At 38.8% G+C, this 24,168-nt stretch overlaps 1 protein-coding gene across 4 annotated transcripts in view; it reads left to right on the forward strand.

Annotated features, from left to right (window-relative positions):
* Positions 1 to 7,933: 7,933 nt before the first annotated feature.
* STIL (STIL centriolar assembly protein) overlaps positions 7,934 to 24,168 on the forward strand; it is a 75,152-nt gene continuing 58,917 nt past the window's right edge. For 2 of the 4 annotated variants that reach the window (XM_032302335.1, XM_032302338.1), the window contains exons 1-7: positions 7,934 to 8,311; positions 10,955 to 11,041; positions 15,459 to 15,566; positions 18,416 to 18,528; positions 18,852 to 19,039; positions 20,010 to 20,257; positions 23,779 to 23,862. In XM_032302335.1, the coding sequence (XP_032158226.1) occupies positions 10,998 to 11,041; positions 15,459 to 15,566; positions 18,416 to 18,528; positions 18,852 to 19,039; positions 20,010 to 20,257; positions 23,779 to 23,862 (785 nt within the window). In that variant the 5' untranslated portion in view covers positions 7,934 to 8,311; positions 10,955 to 10,997. Of the gene's footprint in view, positions 8,506 to 8,549; positions 8,848 to 10,954; positions 11,042 to 15,458; positions 15,567 to 18,415; positions 18,529 to 18,851; positions 19,040 to 20,009; positions 20,258 to 23,778; positions 23,863 to 24,168 lie in introns of those variants that run through there. The other 2 variants (XM_032302336.1, XM_032302337.1) reach the window with 2 other exon arrangements.

Genomic DNA, 24,168 nt, shown 5'->3' on the forward strand with positions numbered 1-24,168 from the left:
ACATTTAACTCCTCTATTTGTCCACAGTGAAAGATCTAACTCTTAGCATCTTGCTCCCTGTGTCCCCAAAGGGTTCACTTTTTTTAAGCCTTAGATCAGTGCTCCTATTCCTCGGAGGTGGCAGAGAAAAGAAGGAGTTCCGCCTAGATGCAAACAACCAAACCTTCAATAATAATATGCCTTAATAAATATATATTAGATAAATGGATGTCACCAAGTAGAGGGCCATTTCCCAACAAACCCATAGACTGGAAGTCATAGATTAAATAAATTTGATGCGTATCTATTGAATATCCACTAAGTACCAGGCATTTATTTCACTTACCTAATTTTTAGATGATATTTAAACTGTTTAATAATCACTGCAATCAGAATATCTGTAGATTTCTTTGCCAAGATTTGCTATGCCAGGCATCAACCCTTTAATTGCTGGACCATGGAGAGGTCCTTGGAGTCTCAGGAGAGGGGAGGAGGGCATTTAAAGTGCCCATTGGAGTAAGTCACTGAGTAACCAGTGAGTAAACAACTCATATGAAAATAATTCACTACTTTAACCACCAATACTGGTCTTGCTAATTGAGTGTTGGTTACACATCAGCCTTGCCTTATAGAATCTTCATAATGCTGTGACATTAGTACTGTCATTTTGCAGGTGAAGAAACAGCCAGGAAATGAAAGTATTTTGTTCAAGACCGCATAGGCAGTAGATAACGAAGTCGAATTCAAACTTGGTGTATATGGCTTTAAATCTGCATTCTTTCTAACAATACAGACTCCTTATACGATAAAAAGTGCCATATTGGGGCACCTGGTGGCTCAGTGGGTTAAAGCCTCTGCCGTTCGGCTCGGGTCATGATCTCAGGGTCCTGGGATCGAGCCCCACATTGGGCTCTCTGCTCAGCGGGGAGCCTGCTTCCTCCTCTCTCTCTGCCTCTCCGCCTACTTGTGATCTGTCTGTCAAATAAATAAATAAAATCTTAAAAAAAAAAAGTGCCATATTCACAAAAGCCCATCAAAGTTAGTTCTATTACAGATGAAAAGACTGATCTCATAAAGACATATAACAAGCGCTATCCTTGAAACGCACTCCTACCCATATGTGTTTATTTATCATTTAAGTATCTTAGGTTTGGGGGGCATATATTCAGTGTATGCATATTATCTCCATATTATCTATGTTCCTAGTGAACTCTATAGGAGCTTAAAAAATAGAGCCTTGTCACCACTTATCTGTCCTATTTATCATAATTGCCCTTTAGAGATAGATCAGCTGTTCCCATTCTTTCATTTTCCCATTCTTGACCGACCAGACATACCTCTGCTGGTATGTGCCATTCATTTTTCAGGATTCCGCTCAGATTTTACCTCCTTCAGTAAGCTCTCTCTAAATTCCCAAGACTGGTTTAGATGCCCCTTTTTTGTTCTTCTACACATATCACCACCACCCATACACACTTACTCCTTCCCTCCTTTACTTCTGTTGTCTTACTGTGGTATGTTGTGTATCTCCACACTGGATTTAAAACTTCTGGAAGGAAGACATTATGTCTGATTACTTTTTGTACAGCATGATTCACTCTCTTAAAGGTACTCCAAGGTCCTTGGAAGATTTAGACTACTTTGGTTGCTGCCACTCAAGTTTTTCTTATGTTGGTTTTTGGTGGCTACTTCCCTGTAATTACAAAAACACCTTTCTTGAGTATACTTAGGAACCAGTTTCTAGGCTTAGTCTGGGTGATGAAGCAAAGACATGGCATGTGGTAGCATTGGAAGGGGGCGGGGGCGGCAGGTCATACCCTTTGCATTCGGGCCTTTGTAGCCATCTATTATATTGTGATCTATTTCCTGGAAGGATGCTTGGTGCATTACATCACCTGATGCTTAATAGAGTTTCTAAAATGAAGATTCCTGTTACTTAGATTTGCATATTTGCATATTAGATCTCCTCTTTTATCAAAGAACCTCTTATCAAAGATTCTGAGAACATTTGTTAAAGGAAACATGGTCTTTAAAAGAACTGATATAGGGTGCCTGGGTGGCTCAGTCGGCTGGGCATCTGCCTTTGGCTCTGGTGGTGACCCCCGGGTCCTGGGATCGAGCCCTGCTTCGGGCTCCCTGCTTCTGTGGAAAGCCTGCTCTCCCTCTCCCACTTCCCCCTGCCTGTGTTCCCTCTCTCTCGCTGTATCTCTCTTTGTCAAACAAATAAATAAAATCTAAAAAAGAAAAAAAAAAAAGAGCTGATAGGGTAAATCTGACAACAGGCAATATGCCTAACCTTTTGGGAGTGTGTCAGCTGAGTTCATTCAGGTCTATACTGCAGAACAGCAGGCTGAACAGTGAAGGGAGATTGTCTTTGACAGGTCTTACAGTGTGTTTGCTTATTAACTCTGCAAACATGGGTAGAATGGTTAGACCTATAATTTCCTCGCCTGCAAAATCAAGATGATGTTACATCAACTCAGATAAGCAAATACTTGTAGAGAATTTACCTATGTGTCTTATTTTGTCATTCCTGTCTTCATTCCAAACAATCGAAGCTTTTTAAAAAATAAGTAAAATAAGGGGCATCTGGCTGGTTCAGTGGGCAGAGCATGTGATATGACTCTTGATCTTGAGGTCATTAGTTTGAGCCCTGCAATGGGTGTAGAGATTACAAAAAAAAAAAAAAAAAAAAGGTAAAATAAGTTGACTGGACACATCAATTGTTGTATTTACCTCTCCCAAGCAGATTAAGAGTCTCAAAGGAATTTTACCCAAATTGACAGCTTAACAACCCCCCTAAATGATATGATATTTCTTAAAAGCAAACCTACGGTTGTTTTTAAAGAGCAGCAGGCTAGCTGAGCTCAGAAGTGTAAACAGAGAAAGGGAAAATTGGTATTTGGAGAAATTGAGTAACAAAGCTCATAACTAATTCCAACTTCCCTGTTCCTGGTAATAACAATATCTCTTTAATTCCTTCAGCCAGGCTACTAGCAGGCGTGCTAGGATTTATGACATCAAACATTTATCCAGGTTAATCATAAAGACTATGTCATGTGGACAGGAACTGAAAGGGAATAAGGAAAAATGAGAACAACTGATGTGTTAAGATGTAGAATTTGGGGTGAACGTTTCTCTTTACAATTTTTTTCTTGTCATAGCATTGAGCAACAAACGTGCATTTTTTTCCTCAAAGATTTATTTATTTATTTTACAGAGAGAGACACAGGGAGAGAGTGAACACAAGCAGGGAGAGTGGGAGAGGGAGAAGCAGGCCTCCTGCTGAGCTGGGAGCCCTATGCAGGCTCGATCCCAGGACCCTGGGATCATGACCTGGGCCGAAGGCAGATGATTAATGACTGAGCTACCCAGGCGCCCCAAACTTGTGCATTTTTTAAAAGTATGCCATGCTAGAAACAATCCTCTGTGAAGCAAATTAAAGCACTTGCAAAATTGAAAAGTATGGCTGGTCTCTTTTCTCTGTAGGGACCCATAACCAGAGCAATTCCAAAATGTCCTGAAATGATATAAATTTTAGAAAATGGGGATCAGGGGTGCCTGGGTGGCTCAGTGGGTTAAAGCCTCTGTCTTCGGCTCAGGTCATGATCTCAGGGTCCTGGGATTGAGCCCCACATCGGGCTCTCTGCTCAGCAGAGAGTCGGCTTCCTCCTCTCTCTCTGCCTGCCTGCCTGTCAGCCTACTTGTGATCTATCTCTCTCTGTGTGCCAAAAAAATAAATAAAATATTAAAAAAAAAGAAAATGGGGATCAAAGAAGAGATAAAAAGAATAGTATTTGTTCAGTCTATTTAAATTGCCTGCAATCTAAAAATAATTCATATTTGCTTTGGATAATTACCTCTTGTTATCCCACTTTTAAAACTGTGCCTTCCTTATTCTGTTTGTCAGATCCTTTCAGTTCCCTGTGCCATCAAGCCAAGGCTTAGTGTGCAGTAGGTCCTTGGTATAGCATTTGTAGATTTTATTTCACTAAGCCTATTCACTGATTTAACAAATCAATTCCCTTAATCTCTATGAATGTGTTGGTCATTTCTTAACACTGTCAATTGTCAATACACCTGGACAAATAATAATATATGGGTACTCTTTTAATTAAGTTTAATTAACTTTCACGTTCATTAACTCTTTCCTGTAATAACGTGCAATAGGCAAATGAGGTAAGTCAATCTTAGAGAAATAAATGGCAGAGTTGAGGCCAGCTCCTCAAAGCCAGTGCTTGTTACATTATAACATAATTCAAAAAGTGTTCTCAATATCTAGAGAACTAGGCCCTTTAGACACCTCTAAGCTGTTCTAACTATGAGGCTGAGTCATTCCAATCCTAAAATGAAGTCAGTAATTACCTTTCTGTTCATTTAATTCAAATATATCTGATTTATGCATATCATTAAGTGTATATTCTGCTTAGGAATCCAGTGGTAATAAGATGTTTAATTGGAGACTTATTGGCGTCTGTCTTATTAGGCATCTGTCTTCAGCTCATGACATGATCCTGGGGTCCTGGGATCGAGCCCCACCTGGGCTTCCTGCTTGGTGGGGAGCCTGCCTCTCCCTCTCCCACTCCTCCTGCTTGTGTTCCATGTCTCGCTGTATCTCTCTCTGTCAATAAAAAAATAAAATCTTTAACAAAAAAAATTGGAGTCTTATCTATATTTGAGTTCTTATTAAGCAAAAAGAAGACATCTTATTTTATTGTTGTTGCTTAAAAAGTTAGCATATGTTTCAACTCTCCTCCTCCCCCTTCCTTTTTTTAAGTAGACTTTATTTTTTAGAACAGTTCTAGATTTATAGAAAAATTAGGAACTTAGTACAGAGTTCTCATATACCCCCCCACAGAGTTTCCCCTTATTATTAACATCTTATATTTAGTATGGTACATTTGTTACAATTAATTAACCAATATTGGTACATTATTATTAATTAAAGTCCATAGTTTATTTAGTTTTCTTAGTTTGTTGTTTTTTTTTTTGTTGTTTTGTTTATTTTGAGAGAGAGAGAGAGAGAGAGCACATGCGCATGAGGTTGGGGAGGAGGGGAAGAGGGAAAGGGTGAGAGAGAATCTTAAGCAAGCTCCACTGTCACAGGGCTTGATCTCATGACCCTGAGATCATGACCTGAGCTGAAATCAATAGTTGGACCTTTAACTGACTGAGCCACCAAGGCGGCCCTAGATTTTCTTAGTTTTTAACCTAGTGTCATTTTTCTGTTCCATTATTGCATCCATAATGCTACATTACATTTCATTGTCATCTCTCTTTAGGCTCCTCCCAGCTAGTTTCTCAGACTTGCCTTGTTTCTGATAACCTTGGCTATTTTTTGAGGTCAGGTATTTTATAGGATTCCCACTATTAGAATTTATCCAGTGTTTTTCTCAGGATAAGACTCGGTCTTTAGTTTACTGAAAGGAAGACCACAAAGGTAAAGTGCCGTTTTTATTTTTATTTATTTATTTTTTAAAGGATTTTATTTATTTATTTGACAGAGAGATAGAGGGAACACAAGCAGAGGGAGTGGAAGAGGCAAAAGCAGGTGCCTCGCTGAGTAGGCAGCCCGATGCGGGGCTCGATCCCAGGATCCTGGGATCATGACCTGAGCTAAAGGCAGATGCTTAACGACTGAGCCACCCAGGCGCCCCTAAAGTGCCATTTTTAACACAGCATGTCCAATGTACATACTATCAACATCACTTATGACTATTTAATGTTGGCCTTGATCACTTGGCTGAAGTAGCTTTGGTCAAGTTTCTCCAGTGTATAGTTACTCTTTCCTCTCCTCCTTTCCATGCTGTACACTATTGCTTACCCAACAGGGATAGGGAGTTATATGTTATGTTCATCCTTTCCTTTTTGTCTAATATAATCTTACATCTTTCTTTCAGATATCTTAAAATAGTTCTAAAGAAAACTATAAATCATGAGGGTCCCACCCAAAGTCCCTTTCTTTTACATCCTAAATTCAATTTCTAATCAAATCATGTTTACTTTACCTTCCAAGTCTATCTAGAATCCAACCACCTCTCACCACGTCCATTGCTACCACTCTGGTTTAAACCACCATCAGTGTCTAGGTCATTACAATAGCTTACAGTAGCTTTCTAACTGGTCTCCTTTCTTCTCCTTTCCCCTACAGTTTATTCTCAAGGTAGCAACCACAATAAACCTTCTAAAACCTAACGTCAGATCATGTTAGCCCCCTGTTTAAAATATTCCTGTGGTTGGGGCACCTGGCTGGCTTAGTTGATAGAGCCTGTGACCCTTAATCTCAGGGTTTTTAGTTCAAGCCCCACATTGGGCAGGGAGCTTACTTGAAAAATAAATTAATTTAAAAATAAAATAAAATGTTCTGATGGCTTCCTATCTAACTCAAAAGAGCAGTCAAATCCTTATCATGGCCTCTAAGGCTCTGTGTGGTCTACCAACAACATTTCCCTCTTCAATCCTTAATATTCTCCTCACTCTGCTAAGGACATACTGGGTTCCTTGGTCTTCCTTGAAGATGTCAGGGAGTTCCCTCCCCAGAGCCTTTGCACTTAATGCAACTCATGACATCCATTGACATGTGTCACTTGGATCTTTCTCCAGAAAGATCATGCCAGTCAGCTGCAAAGCACACACTTCGCTAACAGTCTCTTGCTGTTGCCTTTAGGATCTACCTTAGCTTGGTTCTTGCTTCTTCTGAGAAGCCCCAGGCAATGGCTAAGCACAGCAGAGATTCTACCCATTTCTACCTGATGTGAGACTCTTCTAATGGGCAATCGTTGTTCCAGAGCCCCCTCTTGGGTTGGCCAACACTTTGTCAGACATGCATCACTGTCTGAGGCTCTTTGTACACGCACACCAGAGCGGAGGAACTCACCATCATTTCTCTTAAAAATGTGTGCTTTACATTCTAATAATTTTTTCAGGAAAGCAGAGAATGACATTCTATAGGACATATCTCTCTTGGCTAGGTTTTTTTGTTTTTGTTTTTAAATATTTATGTATTTATTTTCAAGAGAAATAGAAAGCACTTGCGCACCACTGGAGCAGGTGAAGAGGGAGAGGGAGGAGAGAATCTCAAGCAGACCCCCTGCTGAGTGCAGGGATGATTTTAGGACCCCAGATCATTATCTGAGCTGAAATCTGGAGTCGATTGCTCAACCAACTGAACCACCCAGACGCCCTTTTCTTGGCTAGTTTTATACATTTTTCAGGATAGTGTTTTAGGGACACCTGGGTGGCTCGGTCCACTAACCGTCTGCCTTTGGCCAAGGTCTTGATCCCAGCGCCCTGGGATCCAGTCTCCCAGTGGGGCTCCTTGTTCAGTGGGGAGCCTGCTTCTCCTTTGCCTGCTGCTGTGCTTGCGCGCTCTGACAAATAAATCTTTTTTTAAAAAGTGTTTTAACTCCCTCAAAAGAGTGGACGCTTATTCAGAACAATACAACCTGTAGATGCATCTCACACTTTGACGCTCCCATATTGCTCAGGAAACTAACATAAGTTAAATATAGTGGAAAGGTAAGTGCCATTTCAAATCATCACTCTGCACTAACTAGCTGTGTGATTTCTAACATTTCCTCCCTTGTTGAATAGGGATAATAATACCCACTTTGGCTGTTGGAGGACAATCATATAAAATAATGGTGGAGAAAGCTCAATTACTAACATTAGTTGTAGAAACTAAGAATAAATGGTTTATAAATTTAATTCACGTTTCTTTTTTACTCAACGGTAAGGAACTAAAACTTTTTGTTGTTATTGAGAGGAGAGGAGTCTTCTTCGTTAAGAAACTAGAAGGAATCGAACTTCCCTCCCTTTTGTCCATTTAAGTAGAAAGTTTTGTCCGCTTTTAATCGCCCGGCGACAATCTGGAAAAGAGCACTTCCGACTTCCTCTGGCACTCCCGCATCGACCAGCTTGGGCTTGTCATTGCGCGTGCGCAAGGTCCACCCCACCCCGGAACTTAACCGTTGACCAAAATGTAGTGTTTAAATCCTTCGGTATTGATCCCGGAGAACGGGTGGCGCACTCTTTTCTCCAATGAGGCTTGGCATTGGCCAAGCGCCGGATTGGTGCGGAAAGCTGATTGGCTGGTGTATCATCACGTCGGCGGCGACCGTGCGTGTTGCTTCTGGCACCGCCCCTGCCCCTGATGGGTCGGATTTCTGACCAGTCAGTAGGCGCGGCGCGGGCTTCGGTTTCGCGAGGCTGTTTGCCGCCTCGGTTCCCGCGACCCCAACGTCCCGGAGGCGGGGCGGAGGCGGCGGAGGCGCTCCTTGGAGGCGACCGCTGTTCCGGCCCAACAAACAGACCCGGCTGGGCGGAGGAAGCAGTGAGTGGGGCTTTGTGTTCTGGATTCTCTCGAAGGGCGGCAGCGGAACTAGGAGGACGGTGGGAACTTTCAGGGCCCTTTGGTGGATTCAGCCCTCCTGGAGCCTGGGGCCGATGACGTGAAGGGAAACTAGTGGGAGAAATCAGTCAAGCGGACCACGAATTCCCTAGGAACGATTCCCTAGGAATCGTTAGGTATGTGAAAGAGGTTTGCCGTCGATAACGTGGCGTTTAAAGGTGAAAGTTTGACGGCCGACGTGTGCTCGTTCCTGCATTCCTCACTTTCAGCTCATGTGGCTACGTAGTGAAGGGGTCAGTTAAAGTTTGAAGTCCGTGGTCTCCTGGGAATAGTGTGTCAACAGTACAGTGTGAAAATGCTATGTGTGGACGCAGGCAGTGGTCACATCACTATGGTGTCCAGGAGATGGTTTTTACAGAGCAAAGGACATTCGATTGGGATTGTGAAGGATGATGATTTGTCAGGGCATTCCAAGTCAGGGCAACAGGCTGTGCAAAGATGCTCAAACTCGGGGAACTGTAAGTAGTTCAATTTGGTTGGAATGTGGGATAAAGGGGGCTAATAAGGTGGGCCAGACTGTGAAGGTGCTTTCTTCTGTATATAAAGAAGAGCCATCAGCGCATTTTTTTTTTTTAGGATTTTATTTATTGGATAAAGACACATGGAGACAGGGAACACACACAGGGGAGTGGGAGAGGGGGAGGCAGGCGCCCTGCTGAGCAGGCAGCCCGATTTTGGGGCTCCATCCCAGGACCCTGAGACCACGACCTGAGCTGAAGGCAGACGCCTAACGACTGAGCCACCCAGGCGCCCCGAGCCATCAGCTTTTTCAGAAGGGAAAATAATGTCAGATATGCACAAATACCCTTCTGGGAACACTCTGGGACCTTTCAGTAAATATGGTGAGTCAGGAAATAAGGTCCTAGAGATGTTAAAACAGAATATATATCGGGAAACAGGGAGAAAGGGGAGGTAAGGATAACTTGAGGGTTTCCATTTTGATAAAGGATGATGCCATTATCTGAGGAGGGTATGTTTTGCTAGGTATAGGTGTTATATGGTTTTAGTTTCACTGACTTTAATTGCTTGCGTGATGCTGTCAGAATAAACTCATGTATTGTTTTAAAATGAGAAAGAGATCAACATCATCTTTTTATCCTCATACATAAAGGAAGAAGAGACAAATCTGGAGCTTTAAGACTCTTTCATTTATTGAAGTAAAATGGCATTTTATATACTTCTTAGAGTTACAGTTATTTTTTTTTTTTTAAGATTTTATTTATTTATTTGACAGAGAGAGATCACAAGTAGGCAGAGAGGCAGGCAGAGAGAGAGGAAGGGAAGCAGGCTCCCCGCCGAGCAGAGCCCGATGCGGGACTCGATCCCAGGACCCTGAGATCATGACCTGAGCCGAAGGCAGCGGCCCAACCCACTGAGCCACCCAGGCACCCAAGAGTTACAATTATTGATCTGAATACTATTATGCGTGACAACCAAATGACATAGAAGGGCTTTCAAGATTAAAGCCTTCATTCCATAGATGATGCATGAAGTCCAGATAGCTCCAAGAGAGACTTTTTAGTCAACCTTACAAGAGCACTTTATTTTTATTTATTTATTTATTTTTTTTTTAAAGATTTTATTTATTTATTTGACAGAGAGAAATCACAAGTAGGCAGAGAGGCAGGCAGAGAGAGAGAGAGGAGGAAGCAGACTCCCTGCTGAGCAGAGAGCCTGATGCGGGACTCGATCCCAGGACCCTGAGATCATGACCTGAGCCGAAGGCAGCGGCTTAACCCACTGAGCCACCCAGGCGCCCCACAAGAGCACTTTAAACAAGATTTTCTTCTAGTCAATAATTTCAGCCTCTGGCTTTATTTGAAAAATCTCTTCTGCACATGCAGTAATAACTCTTTCCTCCCTTATCTTGCTTCAGACAGTTCCTTCTTGCTAGAATTGAAGGGCCTAAAGAAGGCTAAGACCTAATAAAATAGTAAAGGAAATACTGAACAGTAAAGAAAAGACCATGAGCTCTGTATTTTCCTTTGATAATATTTAGATGGAGCTATCCAGTGGGCACTTTAAAATACAGGTTTGAAACTGAGAAGAGAGGTGAAAACTGAGTTTGCTTTGTACAGTATAATGGGAATGGATGAGAAGTACCCAGAGAGGGCATGTGAGACCAAAAAAGGACCACAGATTCTGTAGGGAAACAAGTCTGTTTGTAGGGATTCAGTATTTGTCTTCCATCTCCAGAAGATTTAAGGTTTGTTAACTACATTACAGATTCAATAAATATCTAGTTTGTTGTTCCTATGTACTGTTCTGCAGTTTTCTGAATATTATGAGGCTTTTGGCCAAAATTTCATATATTAAAAACTGTGCTGCCCAGATTAATATTAACATTAGTTTATAGGCAGAATGACTATAAAGTATGAAAATGATCAGAATCCACAACCATTTTCTCTTACTAATCTATAGATGAAGGTACTTCATACAAGTAACCAATTTTTTTTTTTTTTACAAGTAACCCAATTTTGTCTGTACTGTTAATATGTGGTTAAATCAGGTTTCTTTTTTTTTTTTTTTAATCATTCATTAGTAACATTCTCTTTACTTTTTTAGGATTCTGAGTATTTGAAATTGAATACATAATTCACCAACTGTCATGGAGCCTACATCTTCTCTTGCAGGGCCCCAGATGAATACCAGGTATAGAAGCATTTTTACAAAATGTTTTTTTCACTGCTTCTCATAACTTGGGAAGATAGGTTGGAATAGAAACAAAATAAAATAAAACTTTCAAATCAGGAAAATCCGGATCCACATCCCATCTGTACCACTTGGTAGGTGGGTAACCTTGATCAGGTTAACTAACTTCTGTAAGCCTCAGTTTCCTCATCTGTAAATGGGGGATAGTAATCTCTATGTAACAGAAATTATTGTGAAGGATTAAGTAAGATTACTAAGGTAAAGGATCTGGCACACAGTAAGCGCTTGGTAATGTTAGTTTTATTCCTACCTTCCCTTTTCTGGTTTCACAGAGCATCTTTATTAATGGGAAATAGAACCCGAGCTCTTGAGGCTAAAAATCACATACATATTTATTTACCTCCTAGACAAACGAGAAAGTGGTTGGGTTCCTTCCCTTGTCTAAACCCTAATCCTCGATGGAAGATTTCACACTGGATATACCAAGTTTCTTTAAATGTCCCTAAGCTTTTCCCCACTCATGTAGAATGGGAAGGAGGAGCTTGCCACCTGTCCCCTAATTTTCTCAGTCTGTCAGTACTGTAGGGATAAGGCAGATTGGCTTGTGTTATTTAGCTGTTTGGATCATTTATCGTTCTTTCTTTTCCCTCGAGAAAGGGACAATTATTGCTGACATGTGAATTTTTTTTCTTCTAAGCTATAATTATATCCGTGAATTTCCTTCATTCTCTGTACTTTTCTTTTGTACCAGATGTTTTTGATGAAGACAATGGGAAACGTGACCCAAAGAGGCTATCATATTTCTTTTGCTTAATTTTGGCCCTTCTGTTTTATCCTATTAGTACTTCTTATTCTTTGAAAATTTGTCAACTTCTTTTTTTTGAAGGAACTTGTTGCATTTGCAACAAGTCAATACATTATCTTTTCTATTTTATTTTTGGGTCAAATTCATGCCTTACATTCTAGGGAGGATAATATACTCATGTAATTTAAATTGATTATTCCTGATATATCCAACTTAGTTTTTTTACTTATTTAATGATTTTTGGTTTTCTTTCCTTTTTTTTTTTTTTTTTTTAAAGTGAGAGTGAGAGAGAGAGAGAGAAAACACAAAGAGGAAAGAGGGAGAGGGAGAAACAGATTCCCCACTGAGGGGGGAGCCTGACCTGGGGCTCGATCCCAGGACCCCAGGATTATGACCTAAGCATGACACAGACCGTTAACTGACCATCGTTAACTTAGTTAACTGACCGTTAACTAAGCCACCCAGGTGCCCCGACCTCTGGTTTTCAATAATCTCTGGGCTGAGAGCAACAGTTCTGAATTACTTAGGGGTTGCAGACCACTTTGAATATCTGATAGCATGAATCCCCCTTTTATATGATAAAAACTTATATACATACATGTAAAATTTTTGCCACATTTCAAGTTGTTTCTATTTCCCCTGCCTCTAAAGTCTACTGTGTACCTTAGTTTAAGAAAACGACTAATAACAACATTTATTGTTTATGTGTCAGGTGCTGTGCTAAGCACATTATGTGCATTATTCTTACTTAATCCTTATAACAAACCTATGAGGTATAGGTACTATTATTATCTTCATCCCCCTGCCTTTTTTTTTTAAATGAGGAAACTGACATAGATTAACCAATCCAAAGTTATATGGTTGGTAAGTGATATGGGGCAGGATTTAAACCTGATGTGACTTCTACTTTAAACCCTTTACATATATGGACTCATTTAATATTCAGTGTAACTGCCTGGAGATACAGATACAAGTATTACCTGTTTAACAGATGAGGAAACTGAGGCACAGAGACATTAAATAATGTGAGAAAGGTCACAGAGCTAGCAGATTTTGAAGCGAGTTTTCAGACCTAAGAAACTGATTTCCAGACATTTTGCCTTCCCCACCTCATTATGCTGCCTCTCACCAACTGATAAGTGATAAATATATTAAATATAGAAACAGATAAACTCACAAGCTTTGTGACCTTGAACAGATTTCTCAATCTCAGACTATGTCCTCATTTCAAAAAAGGGAGATTAAAGAACCTTCTTATAGATATTATGAGCTCAGATCAGACATGGGATCGGACATGGATTTGAAAGCACACAGCTAGGAGTAGTGGTGGAGTCAGAAATAGAACCCAGGTTTTATTTATTTTTTTATTTATTTATTTTTTTTTTCATGTAAATTGAATCATACAATATATAACCTTTAATATCTTGCTCCTTTCACTAAGAAAGTTTTTTTTTTTTTTTTTTTTTATTTCCAGCATAACAGTATTCATTATTTTTGCACCACACCCCGTGCTCCATGCAATCCGTGCCCTCTATAATACCCACCACCTGGTACCCCAACCTCCCACCCCCCGTCCCTTCAAAACCCTCAGATTGTTTTTCAAGAACCCAGGTTTTATTTTATTTTATTTTTTTTAAAGATTTTATTTATTTATTTGACAGACAGAGATCACAAGTAGGCAGAGAGGCAGGCAGAGAGAGAGAGAGAGGGAAGCAGGCTCCCTGCTGAGCAGAGAGCCCGATGCGGGACTCGATCCCAGGACCCTGAGATCATGACCTGAGCCGAAGGCAGCGGCTTAACCCACTGAGCCACCCAGGCGCCCCAAGAACCCAGGTTTTAAATCTCTATACCATTCAGCTTCTGGAAGTATAAGTTTTGAAATCAGCCACACTTAGATTTAGAGCCCACCTTTGCTACTTTAATTATTGTATAAAGTTAGGAAAGTTACTGTTTGCTATCTATAAAATGGATAATAAAGTGGTTCTGGAGCAGTTTTAGTGAGAAATTTTGTGTATGTAAAGTGCCTGCTGGGATGCCTGGTACATAGTAGGTGACCAGTAAACAGTCTAGTTTTATAGTTGAGAAGCTTCATTAGATGATATAAGAAAGGAAGATTTAGAATGAGATATTCTTAAAATATGATATGATAAATAATCTTTCAGTTCAGCTTTTGTGAATAGTCTACTACCATGCAAATATATTGGTGTAGTTAACTCCCTGTCAGAGCTTTCTTGCTTTAATTACATGGGACTTTGGCTGATATCTTTTCCTCAGTCCTTTCTCTCCATTGTTTCTTATGGTTTTCTCATGTTGCTCACTTACGTAAAATAAAAACTTTATGATTGTGTTCTGTATGACTTAACATTGAAACCTTGCTTTTCGCTGTATCTAAGATGTTTGCTTAAGGAATTACTTATTATGCTGTCCTTTTGATGCTTCGGTAACAATTAAACTGAAGTGATAGGTCCCAAGTTTAGAAACACTGAAAAATTAAGACTATATTAAGTTCTTGTGCTTTTCATAATTTTATTGGATATTATCTAGGAATTAGTTCAGAAGGATAGAATTTTAAATTTAAATTTTAATGTAATTTCATGGTTTATACTTTTTCTCTGTTACTTAATGAAGATATTATAGGATTGATTCTTATCTATTTATTTATTTATGTATTCATTCATTCATTCATTCGTCTATTGTCTTTTTTTTTTAAAGGTCAATCCTGAATTAGCTATATAATCCCCAAAATGAAGTTTTTATTTATTTATTTTTTATTTTTAAGATTTTGTTTATTTGACAGAGAGAGATCACAAGTAGACAGAGAGGCAGGCAGAGAGAGGAAGGGAAGCAGGCTCCCTGCTGAGCAGAGAGCCCGATGCGGGGCTCGATCCCAGGACCCCGAGATCATGACCTGAGCCGAAGGCAGCGGCCTAACCCACTGAGCCACCCAGGCACCCCCATCTATTGTCTTTTTATTTTAAGTAGCTTCCATGCCCAATGTGGGGCTTGAATTCACAACTGTGAGATCAGGGGTCACGTGCTCTACCAACTGAGCCAGCTAGGTGCCTTTTCCCACTCTTTTTAAGAAACGTGTGTATGTAAATTTATGTAAGCATAGGGAAAAAAAAAAAAAAGGACAGGAAAAAGCTATACCTAAATTTTGAGTGCTTCTTTTCTTTTCTTTCTTTTTTCTTTTTTTTTAAAGATTATTTATTTATTTATTTGACAGACAGAGATCACACAAGTAGGCAGAGAGGCAGGCAGAGAGAGGAAGGGAAGCAGGCTCCCTGCTGAGCAGAGAGCCCAATGCGGGGCTCGATCATGGATAGATCAGGATCATGACCTGAGCCTAAGGCAGAGGCTTTAACCTAACACTGATCCACCCAGGCACCCCGAGTGCTTATTTTCTTAATAGTATATTTACAAGGATTTTTCTTTTCTTTCTTTCTTTCTTTCTTTTTTTTTTTTTAATTTCCTAAAAATATTTCTAAGTTTTAAAAAAACTAACATAAGTAGTTTGAAAAGCTTCATCATTTAATGTTAAACTGCTTCTTATAAAATTTCTGCTAAGTTTGCTTTTCATTGTGTTTTGATTTAAACATTTTTTTGTTTAAGGTTTCCTTCAAGCAGGATGGTACCTTTCTACTTTCCTCCATCAAAATATGCACTTTGGAACCCAATCCCAACTGGAGATTTCATCTACTTACACCTCAATTACTACAGGTATGTTTCTCTTTTCAAATCAAACCAGTAGAAACAGGAATCAAAAGGATGTGTAAGGCAAAGTTGATTACTATAACTAATTCCTTTTTTTTTAAACTTTTCCATTCAGAAACTCTGCTCAAACTATCTCTTACTGCTTCTTAGCTCTATTTCTTGTGCTTTTGAGAAGTAATCTTAATTTCACAGTTAAAATGGTCTGCAAGTCTAAATTTCTAAGTATTATAGGAATTCAAGAGACAAACTATAATAAAAACTGGAAGGGTTTTTGATCGTGCTTTAGCATGCTGTCTTTGTAAAACACTGAGAAGACTGAACTTACTTTAAGTGAATAGATCATGTTAGAAAGAATATAAATCATGGTTAGGGCAGGATCTTGAAAGAAAGATATAAAAACTTAAGCTTAAAGAAATAGAAAATAGAGATCCACGATGATTTTGTGTATAAGGGAGTTATTTGTTGAAAGCAGAATTCTAAGAAGGATAAGTCATAATGGGGAAAACCTGGAGTTAGCTTAGCTGTGAGATGGTTTTCTGTAATCTAAGCAACATCGATTTATGCCCTAGTGGTTTGTTTAAAGTGCTGTAACTGGAGTCAAACTGCCTGGAGGGTCAAATCCTGATTCTATCACTTCTTATTTATGCAACCTCAGTAAAGTAGGCAGGGATCAGTTTCTTTATTTAGAAAATGGAATAATGATACCTGTTTCGTAGCACTCTTGTTGGGATTAAATGAGACAGGCTCTGTAAAGCAGCAGTTGGCATGGTGCCTGGAACATAGGAAGCATTCAATAAATGGTTGCTATTATCAGGGTTTAGAGCAATGTAGCAGTATTAAGATCAAAAGGAAAGAATGAAACAAGGCTTTTTAAAGAAATAGCTTATAGTATTTGATGATGGATTCAGTGGAACTAAAGGAGAGATACAAGTCAAAACATACTGAAGTTCTAAACCAGTTGGCAGAGAAGGATAGTATCACTGATTAAAAAAAAACAAAACAGTCTTGTGGGAGTGCATGGGTGGCATCTTCGGCTCTAGTCATGGTTTCAGGGTCCTGGGATGGAACCACAAACATCAGGCTTTCTGCCCAGCAGGGAGTCTCCTCCCTTTCTCTACTCACACTCTGTCTCTCTCAAATAAATAAATAAAATCTTTTTTTTTTTTTTTAAGATTTTACATATTTATTTGACAGAGATGCAGCAACTGAGGGAACACGAGCAGGGGGAGTAGGAGAGGGAGAAGCAGGCTTCCCGCTGAGCAGGGAGCCCAATGTGGGGCTCATTCCCAGGACCCTGGGATCATGACCTGAGCCTAAGGCAGACACTTAACAAGTGAGCCACCCAGGGGCCCCAATAAATAAATCTTTTTTTTTTTTTTTTTTTTTAAGATTTTATTTATTTACCTGAGAGAGAGAGTGAGAGATAGAGCATGACAAGAGGAGAGAGTCAGAGGGGGAAGCAGACTCCCCACTGAGCAGGGATCCCGATGAGGGAAATGATCCTGGGACTCCAGGATCATGACCTGAGCTGAAGGCAGTGGCTTAACCAACTGAGCCACCCAGGCGCCCCCAATAAATAAAATCTTAAAAAAAAAAAAAAAAAACCAATAGTCTTGTGGAAGTTTAATTAAATATTTCTTAGACTTGTTCATTCTTTTCTTGATGTCTCTTGACCTTTTACATTTTCTATTGTTATCTTTCTGAGCTACAATGTGGGTGATTTTTTTCTTCAACTCTACTAATTTTCTCTTTAGGTGTACTTAGCCATCTAACCTGTATGTTTGGGTTTTTTACATGTGGAAGTATTCCATATATATCAAAGATTGTTTATAATATATATGCAGAATTTATAGGATAATAAAAATTCATGTACCTATCCCCTGTTCATTATATTGATTTTTAAATTGATTATATTTTTATTTCTGCAAGTTCTTTGTGGTTCTTTTTCAAATTTGCCTCATCTTTTTTTTTTTTTTTTTTTTTTAAGATTTTATTTATTTATTTGCCAGAGAGAGAGAGAGAGAGCGCGCACAGGCAGGCCGAGTGGCAGCAGAGGCAGAGGGAGAAGCAGGCTCCCTGCCGAACAAGGAGCCTGATGCGGGACTCGATCCCAGGATGCTGGGATCATGACCTGAGCCGAAAGCAGCTGCTCAACCAACTGAGCCATCCAGGCATCCCTGCCTCATCTTTTTTGATAGTATCTAGTTCCTTGCTCATATATTGGAGTCCCTTTTATATATCTTTACACCTTTTTTTTTCTTTTATTTAAAGATTTTATTTATTTATTTGACAGAGATCACAAGTAGGCAGAGAGTCAGGCAGAGAGAGGAAGGGAAGCAGGTTGCCCGCTGAGCAGAGAGCCCGATGCAGGGCTCGATCCCAGGACCCTGAGATCATGACCTGTGCAGAAGGCAGAGGCTTTAACCCACTGAGCCACCCAGATGCTCTACACATTTTAATCATAGTTTTATATATTCTACATTCAATAATACTAGAATCCAAAGTCCATAGACCATATGTAAACAAACAGAGGTGGTATTGCAACCAAATCTTATTTATAGAAACAGGAGGTTAGCCTCATAGTTTCTTAAACCTTGCTCTGGTTTGTAAAGTTAAGCAAAAGCTCAGAGAACGACTATAACTTCAGTGTCTGCTTAACTTCAGTTCTGGTTTCCAGGCAGCTCTCCCTACACATCCCCAACTCCTGCCCATCTTTGACCCTAGGATTTCTCAACAGTGATTTTTCTGTACGTATTAAAAAATGTGTGTTATATTTTAGACAGCATTTCATGGCGGGAGGGTTTTTTAAGATATCAGACCTACCATATTCATAAAAGGCTTTTGTTATTTTTCAGAAATCCAAAGCTTGTAGTAACTGAAAAGACCATCCGACTTGCTTGTCGTCATGCTAAGCAGAATAAAAAAAGCCTGCCATGCTTTTTACTTGGTTCTCTCATAGTAGATGAAGGTAATATACTTAAAAAAAATATTTTTGTAACTATAATAGAATTTGTGTTTCAAATTCAGTCGATTGTTATAATGTTCTTTATACTAATTTTCTTTGCAATAGACCAAGTTTATAAAGGTAAGTAAAACTTCATACTATCTATCACAGACTTCACTGGTCAGGTGGAAGAATATGTATGGGAGCCATTTTTTAAAATAAGAGCTTAGTGTACTATTAGTATGAACAAAATACTTTGTTATAATAGTAGGCTTACTTGGTTGATTTCAAATTTTTATTGTCATGTCATAAATTTTATTTATAATAACTGCTGTTTTGTTCTTCAGATGAAGAAAGTGTGACATTGACAGTAGATCGTTTTGATCCTGGTAGAGAAATACCTGAATGCTTAGAGAGAACCCCTACTGCTTCTCTTCCTGGGGACTTTGTGATTCCATGCAAAATTCATACTCATGGACTTTGTTCAAAAGAATTAATAGTCCATGATGCAGATGACTTCAGTTCAGCTTTTAAGGTGAGATACACTGATAACTTGATTATTCTTAACTGAACCCAAGTATCAAATTATGGGTATTATGTTGTATTTCAATAAACCCATATTTAACAAGTATTTGTAATTAATTTCTGATTGAATGATTGTTGCTAAAATATGATTAAATATGGTTTCTGAAGGCAAGAATTCTAGGGAGGTAATATGTATGGGTAGTTTTCCAGAAGGGAAGGCATTGTGATCAAGATAACAAAATGCAGGATGTGCTCAAGGTAATATTAAGGGTATAGATTTTTGCTGCATTTGTGGATAATCAGACTGGACTATTAGTTTGGCCAGATTGTAGAGCCTTGTCTGCCAGGCTAAGGAATTTGAACTTTGTTATATGGGCTATGTAGAGTCATTGAAAGTTTCTGAAAGAGGAAATGCTATTAAATCAAGGATAGTTAATCTGATAGGGCATCCTGACTGAAGTTAGAGTAGGTAGGCCAAGTCTGTAGTCAGACGTGTGTTCGAGAATGTGTATTAGCCTGGAGTAGAGTGGTAGCAGAATGTCTAGGAAGGACACAGTGGGCCTGAGCAACTATGCAGGAAGAACTGACTTGACAATTTGTGGAAATAAGAAAATAATTAAAGAAGAATGGACTTTAGATTTTCTTAGTTGAGTTGGAGTTAGTTTACATCTGTTTTTTTCGTGTGATGAATGTTTACTGAAAGTGACATTCTCTAATAAGAATTTTAAATGCTGCTGGGACATCTAAGTTGGCAATATGTAATGGAACTTGGTATATTAAATCTTACTTCCTTTGACATAATTATTCATGTAACTTTTTGGTCACATGGAAAAAAATCAGAATTGAAATGTTACAAATCAGAAATTGTTTAATTTTATTGGATCAAGATGTATATATGTTGTACCAGTATGAAGCAGAACATTCAGAGATACAGACAAATTTCAAAGTTTTAAAGTAATTATATAATATTGATTCCTCAGGCTCTGCAGCACCATGTATGTAGCAAAGATTCCTTGGATTGTGGTAAACTGCTTTCCCTAAGAGCTCATATTACTTCCAGGGAAAGTTTGGACATTGTGGATTTGGATTTGCATTGGGCAGCGGTAACTCTGGCAAACACCTTTAAGTGCACACCTATAAAGCCCATCCCCATTATTCCAACAGCTCTGGCAAGAAACTTGAGTAGTAATCTGAATATTTCTCAAGTTCAAGGTACCTATAAATCTGGGTAAGTAAGAGATAAATTAATTTTAAATATTGGTTACATTAGTATGTTTTCATGGTATTCACATCATATGAAATATTTGTGCATTCAGTTTATATGCCAAAGATCTGTGGTGGCTAGATAAATAGCCAAGGAAAGTGAAAAAAGAAGTTGTTCAATTTATTTGAATATAGTTCAGAGTTGTGGCTTATCATCCCTGGAAAAATAAATGGTAAAATTTATATTTAAAATTGATTCTATTTCGTGATTTGAAATTAGGAGGCATTATCCTCTGTGTCATTTTGCCCTTTGTATTTTGCCTATGTTTGGGTTGTTGTCTGTCTTTTTTTTTTTTTTTTTTTTAAAGACTATGAGCCTACAGAGGCTGAAAATTTTTTTATTACTTGCTTGTTTTATTACTTGTTTTAATTGTGAATAATGAGCATGGCAGAGAGAGAAAGGAGATAGCTAAATAAAATTCATAGTACTCTTGCTTAGCAAATTGTCAACCACTTGAGGGTGGAGTTCCCCCACACAGCTGGAGCAGCATCCTCTCCAGCTTTCTGTCACCACTCTTAGTTTCTTAGGAAGTGGAAGCCAAATTGCATGCTTTCTGACCCTCAGCAGGGCTGCTTCCCTGAATCCTCATCCACTTTCTTTATCTATTGTCTACTGAGCTAGGTTAACAATGGAAGCACACTCCGCTTTAAAGTCTAAGCAACTCACTTCTGGTTTCCTTTCCCACTGACTCCACCCTAGTTCCTGTTAGGTCTCTAGAGCTGAAAATGTTTGCCAAGATACACTCAACTGCAAGTCCAGTCCTCTAAAAATGTCTCTTCAAAAGAGGAAAAGAAAAAGAGAGGGTTTTCTTTTCAGAGGGTCCCTGGAATAGCAAGAAAAGTCCTATTTTTGAGTCCTGCATGCTGACCAGAGCAACGTTCTGGTTGGAGTGGTACAAAGGGAAAAGTATGTATGTTCCAATATCATGGTCTGGTCAAAGGTGTTCTTGATCAAGTGTTTGAATTAAGTGAAACATTTATTTTATTTATTTATTTTTTTTTTAAAGATTTTTTTTTTTTTTTAATTTATTTATCAGAGAGAGAGAGGGGGAGAGAGCGAGCACAGGCAGACAGAATGGCAGGAAGAGGCAGAGGGAGAAGCAGGCTCCCTGCCGAGCAAGGAGCCCGATGTGGGACTCGATCCCAGGACGCTGGGATCATGACCTGAGCCGAAGGCAGCTGCTCAACCAACTGAGCCACCCAGGCGTCCCTAAGTGAAACATTTAATTCTCTAGGAGTAATAAGTGCTATTCAGTTGGGACATGGGAATTTTTTAAAAAAATTAACCAAAAAATTAGTTTTTCTTAGTACCCATGCCCATCTACTAGTGAAGTATGAATTTATCCTTCTTTAAATTTTCCTTCTGTGACCCCTTGGCGTGTTAGCAGTAACCCAAGATGTTCAGTATTCTATCTAATTACCTGTCTTCTTTGCCCCTTCTTACCTAGAATTATCTAATTTGTGACATTGTCCTTTTCCTTGACCACTTTCATTCATTTACCCTGACAGTTTTTAGGATCCATTATAGAAGAGGTATTGTGTTAGACACTGGAATTAAATAGATAAAAACTATATTTGTTGTCCATAAAGTATATTAATATATAAACATGATGCAGATAAATATAATGGGAGTTTTTATACAGTGCAGGGAAAGCGGGGAAGGTGTGTCCAAACTCCCTGGGAAAGTCATGGAAAGCTTGAGCTAGTTCTTTTAAAGAATAGGAATTTATCAGATGGTCAAGGCAGAAGAGCTTTCAGAGCAGGTTTTTTTATTATTTATTTATTTATTTATTTTTTAAATCTTAAGTAATCTCCACACCCAATGAGGGACTCTAATAACTCAACCTTGAGATCAAGAGTCAGGTGCTCTTCTGACTGGGCCAGCCAGGTGCCCCAGATGTCATTTTTTTTTTCCTAAGGTATTATTTTTAAGGAATCTTTACACACAACATGGTCTTGAACCCACAACCCCGAAATTAAGAGTTGTATGCTCTATCAACTGAACCAGATAGGTGGCCCTAGGTATCATTATTGATCCATAAATCTCCCTGCCAACTCAGGCTTAATCATCTTGTCACGTGGTCTGATACATTCTTTATCTTTGTCTTTTAGGGTTATTATAGCAATAAAATATATCCTCAGTGGTACTATTAAGACTGTATATCACTAATAGCATCATTTTGAAGCACAAGTATTTGTGCATCATTGAAGCACAAGTATTGGAACTAGCAAACTTTCTAACCTTTTCATTTTTGTGTTTTAAAGCCATAATGGTGAAATTAACCTTTTTTTTTTTGAGAGAGAGAGTGAGTGAGATATGGGGATTGGTGTGTGGGAGTGTGAGGGGCAGAGGAAGAGGGAGGGATAGAGGAGAGAATCGTAAGCAGTTTCCATGCCTAGCGTGGAGCCTGATGCAGGGCTCAATCTCACAGCCCTGAGATTGTGACCTGAGCTGGTATCTAGAGTCCCAACACTTAAGTGACTAAGCCATTGAGGCACCCAAACTCTTGACAATTCTATAGTTTTTCATATTCTTAAAACTTATTGTCAATAATAGGGGTACCTAGCTGGCTCAATTGGTGGAGCATATGACTCTTGATATTGGGGTCTTGAGTTCAAACCTCACACTGAGTGTGGCAATTACTTAAAAAATTAACTTTAAGCTACTGTCAATAATAAATGTAATAACAAAGTTTAAATGTGATATAATGTCCTTTTAGGAAAAAGTGAATTTTGGCGTCTCTCATAATGGTTCCAACATTCTTTGATAGTGGTTGGAAGAGTATAGTGCATGGAAAACTGAATATATCTCACATAATTTAGCTTTGTTAGTGAGAAGTCACATCTGTTGCAGTCTTGTCAAGTCACTGAGATGCTTGAACACTTCTAGTAACAGGAAATTCACTTCTGAGAAACCTATTTGAATATGAAACCTATTTGAATATGAAATTGCCTTGATTTTAATATTCCTGATTAAAATAAGTGGATACCTTTTTTTTTTTTTTAAGATTTTATTTATTTATTTGACAGACAGAGATCACAAGTAGGCAGAGTGGCAGGCAGAGAGAGAGAGAGAGAGAGAGGAGTAAACAGATTCCCTGCAGAGCAGAGAGCCCGATGTGGGGCTTGATCCCAGGACCCTGGGATCATGACCTGAGCTGAAGGCAGAGGCTTTAACACACTGAGCCACCCAGGTGCCCCAATAAGTGGATACTTTGAGAGCAAAACTTTTAAAAAAAGATGTATGATCGTCAATGATTGTTTTAGTAGAAATTTTAAGATATTAAATCTCTTCAATCTCTTCCTCTTACTGGATTCTTTTTTTACATTTTGACCTATTTTCTCTGTGTGTGTGTGTGTATGAGGGAAAGCATTCATTTGAATCATTCCCTGCCTAAAATATGCTTCTCCAAGCCCTCAGATTATCTCTTTTAGGTAAAAAGTACATACTCTTAATTGTTTTTTACATGAATATCTTCTGTTTAGGTATCTCACCATGGATGAAACACGCAAATTGTTACTTTTGCTGGAATCAGATCCCAAGGTTTGTTCTCTACCATTAGTGGGAATGTAAGTATTATATATGAAAACTTTTTCAACCACATATGTATTCAAATGTATATAATAAGCATGTTAATTAGTTGTACTATGAATATATACTTAATATTTAGGTCAGCTTATAAAGGTACAAAGGCCAATGATTCTTAAGCTTTCTTATTTTCATAGAAGAATCAGTTAAAACCAGATTTTGCTCAATCTTAGGAAGAACTCCAGTAAATAAAACATATAAAGTTGAATTCTTCTGATTGAAGTTGAAACCTGAGAACCCTGTTTCTTTAACCTTCATCACTATCCCCTGTCCTTAAAACACCTGGA

This window comes from Mustela erminea, chromosome 10 (assembly GCF_009829155.1).
Source record: "Mustela erminea isolate mMusErm1 chromosome 10, mMusErm1.Pri, whole genome shotgun sequence".
Taxonomy (NCBI): Eukaryota; Metazoa; Chordata; class Mammalia; order Carnivora; family Mustelidae; genus Mustela; species Mustela erminea.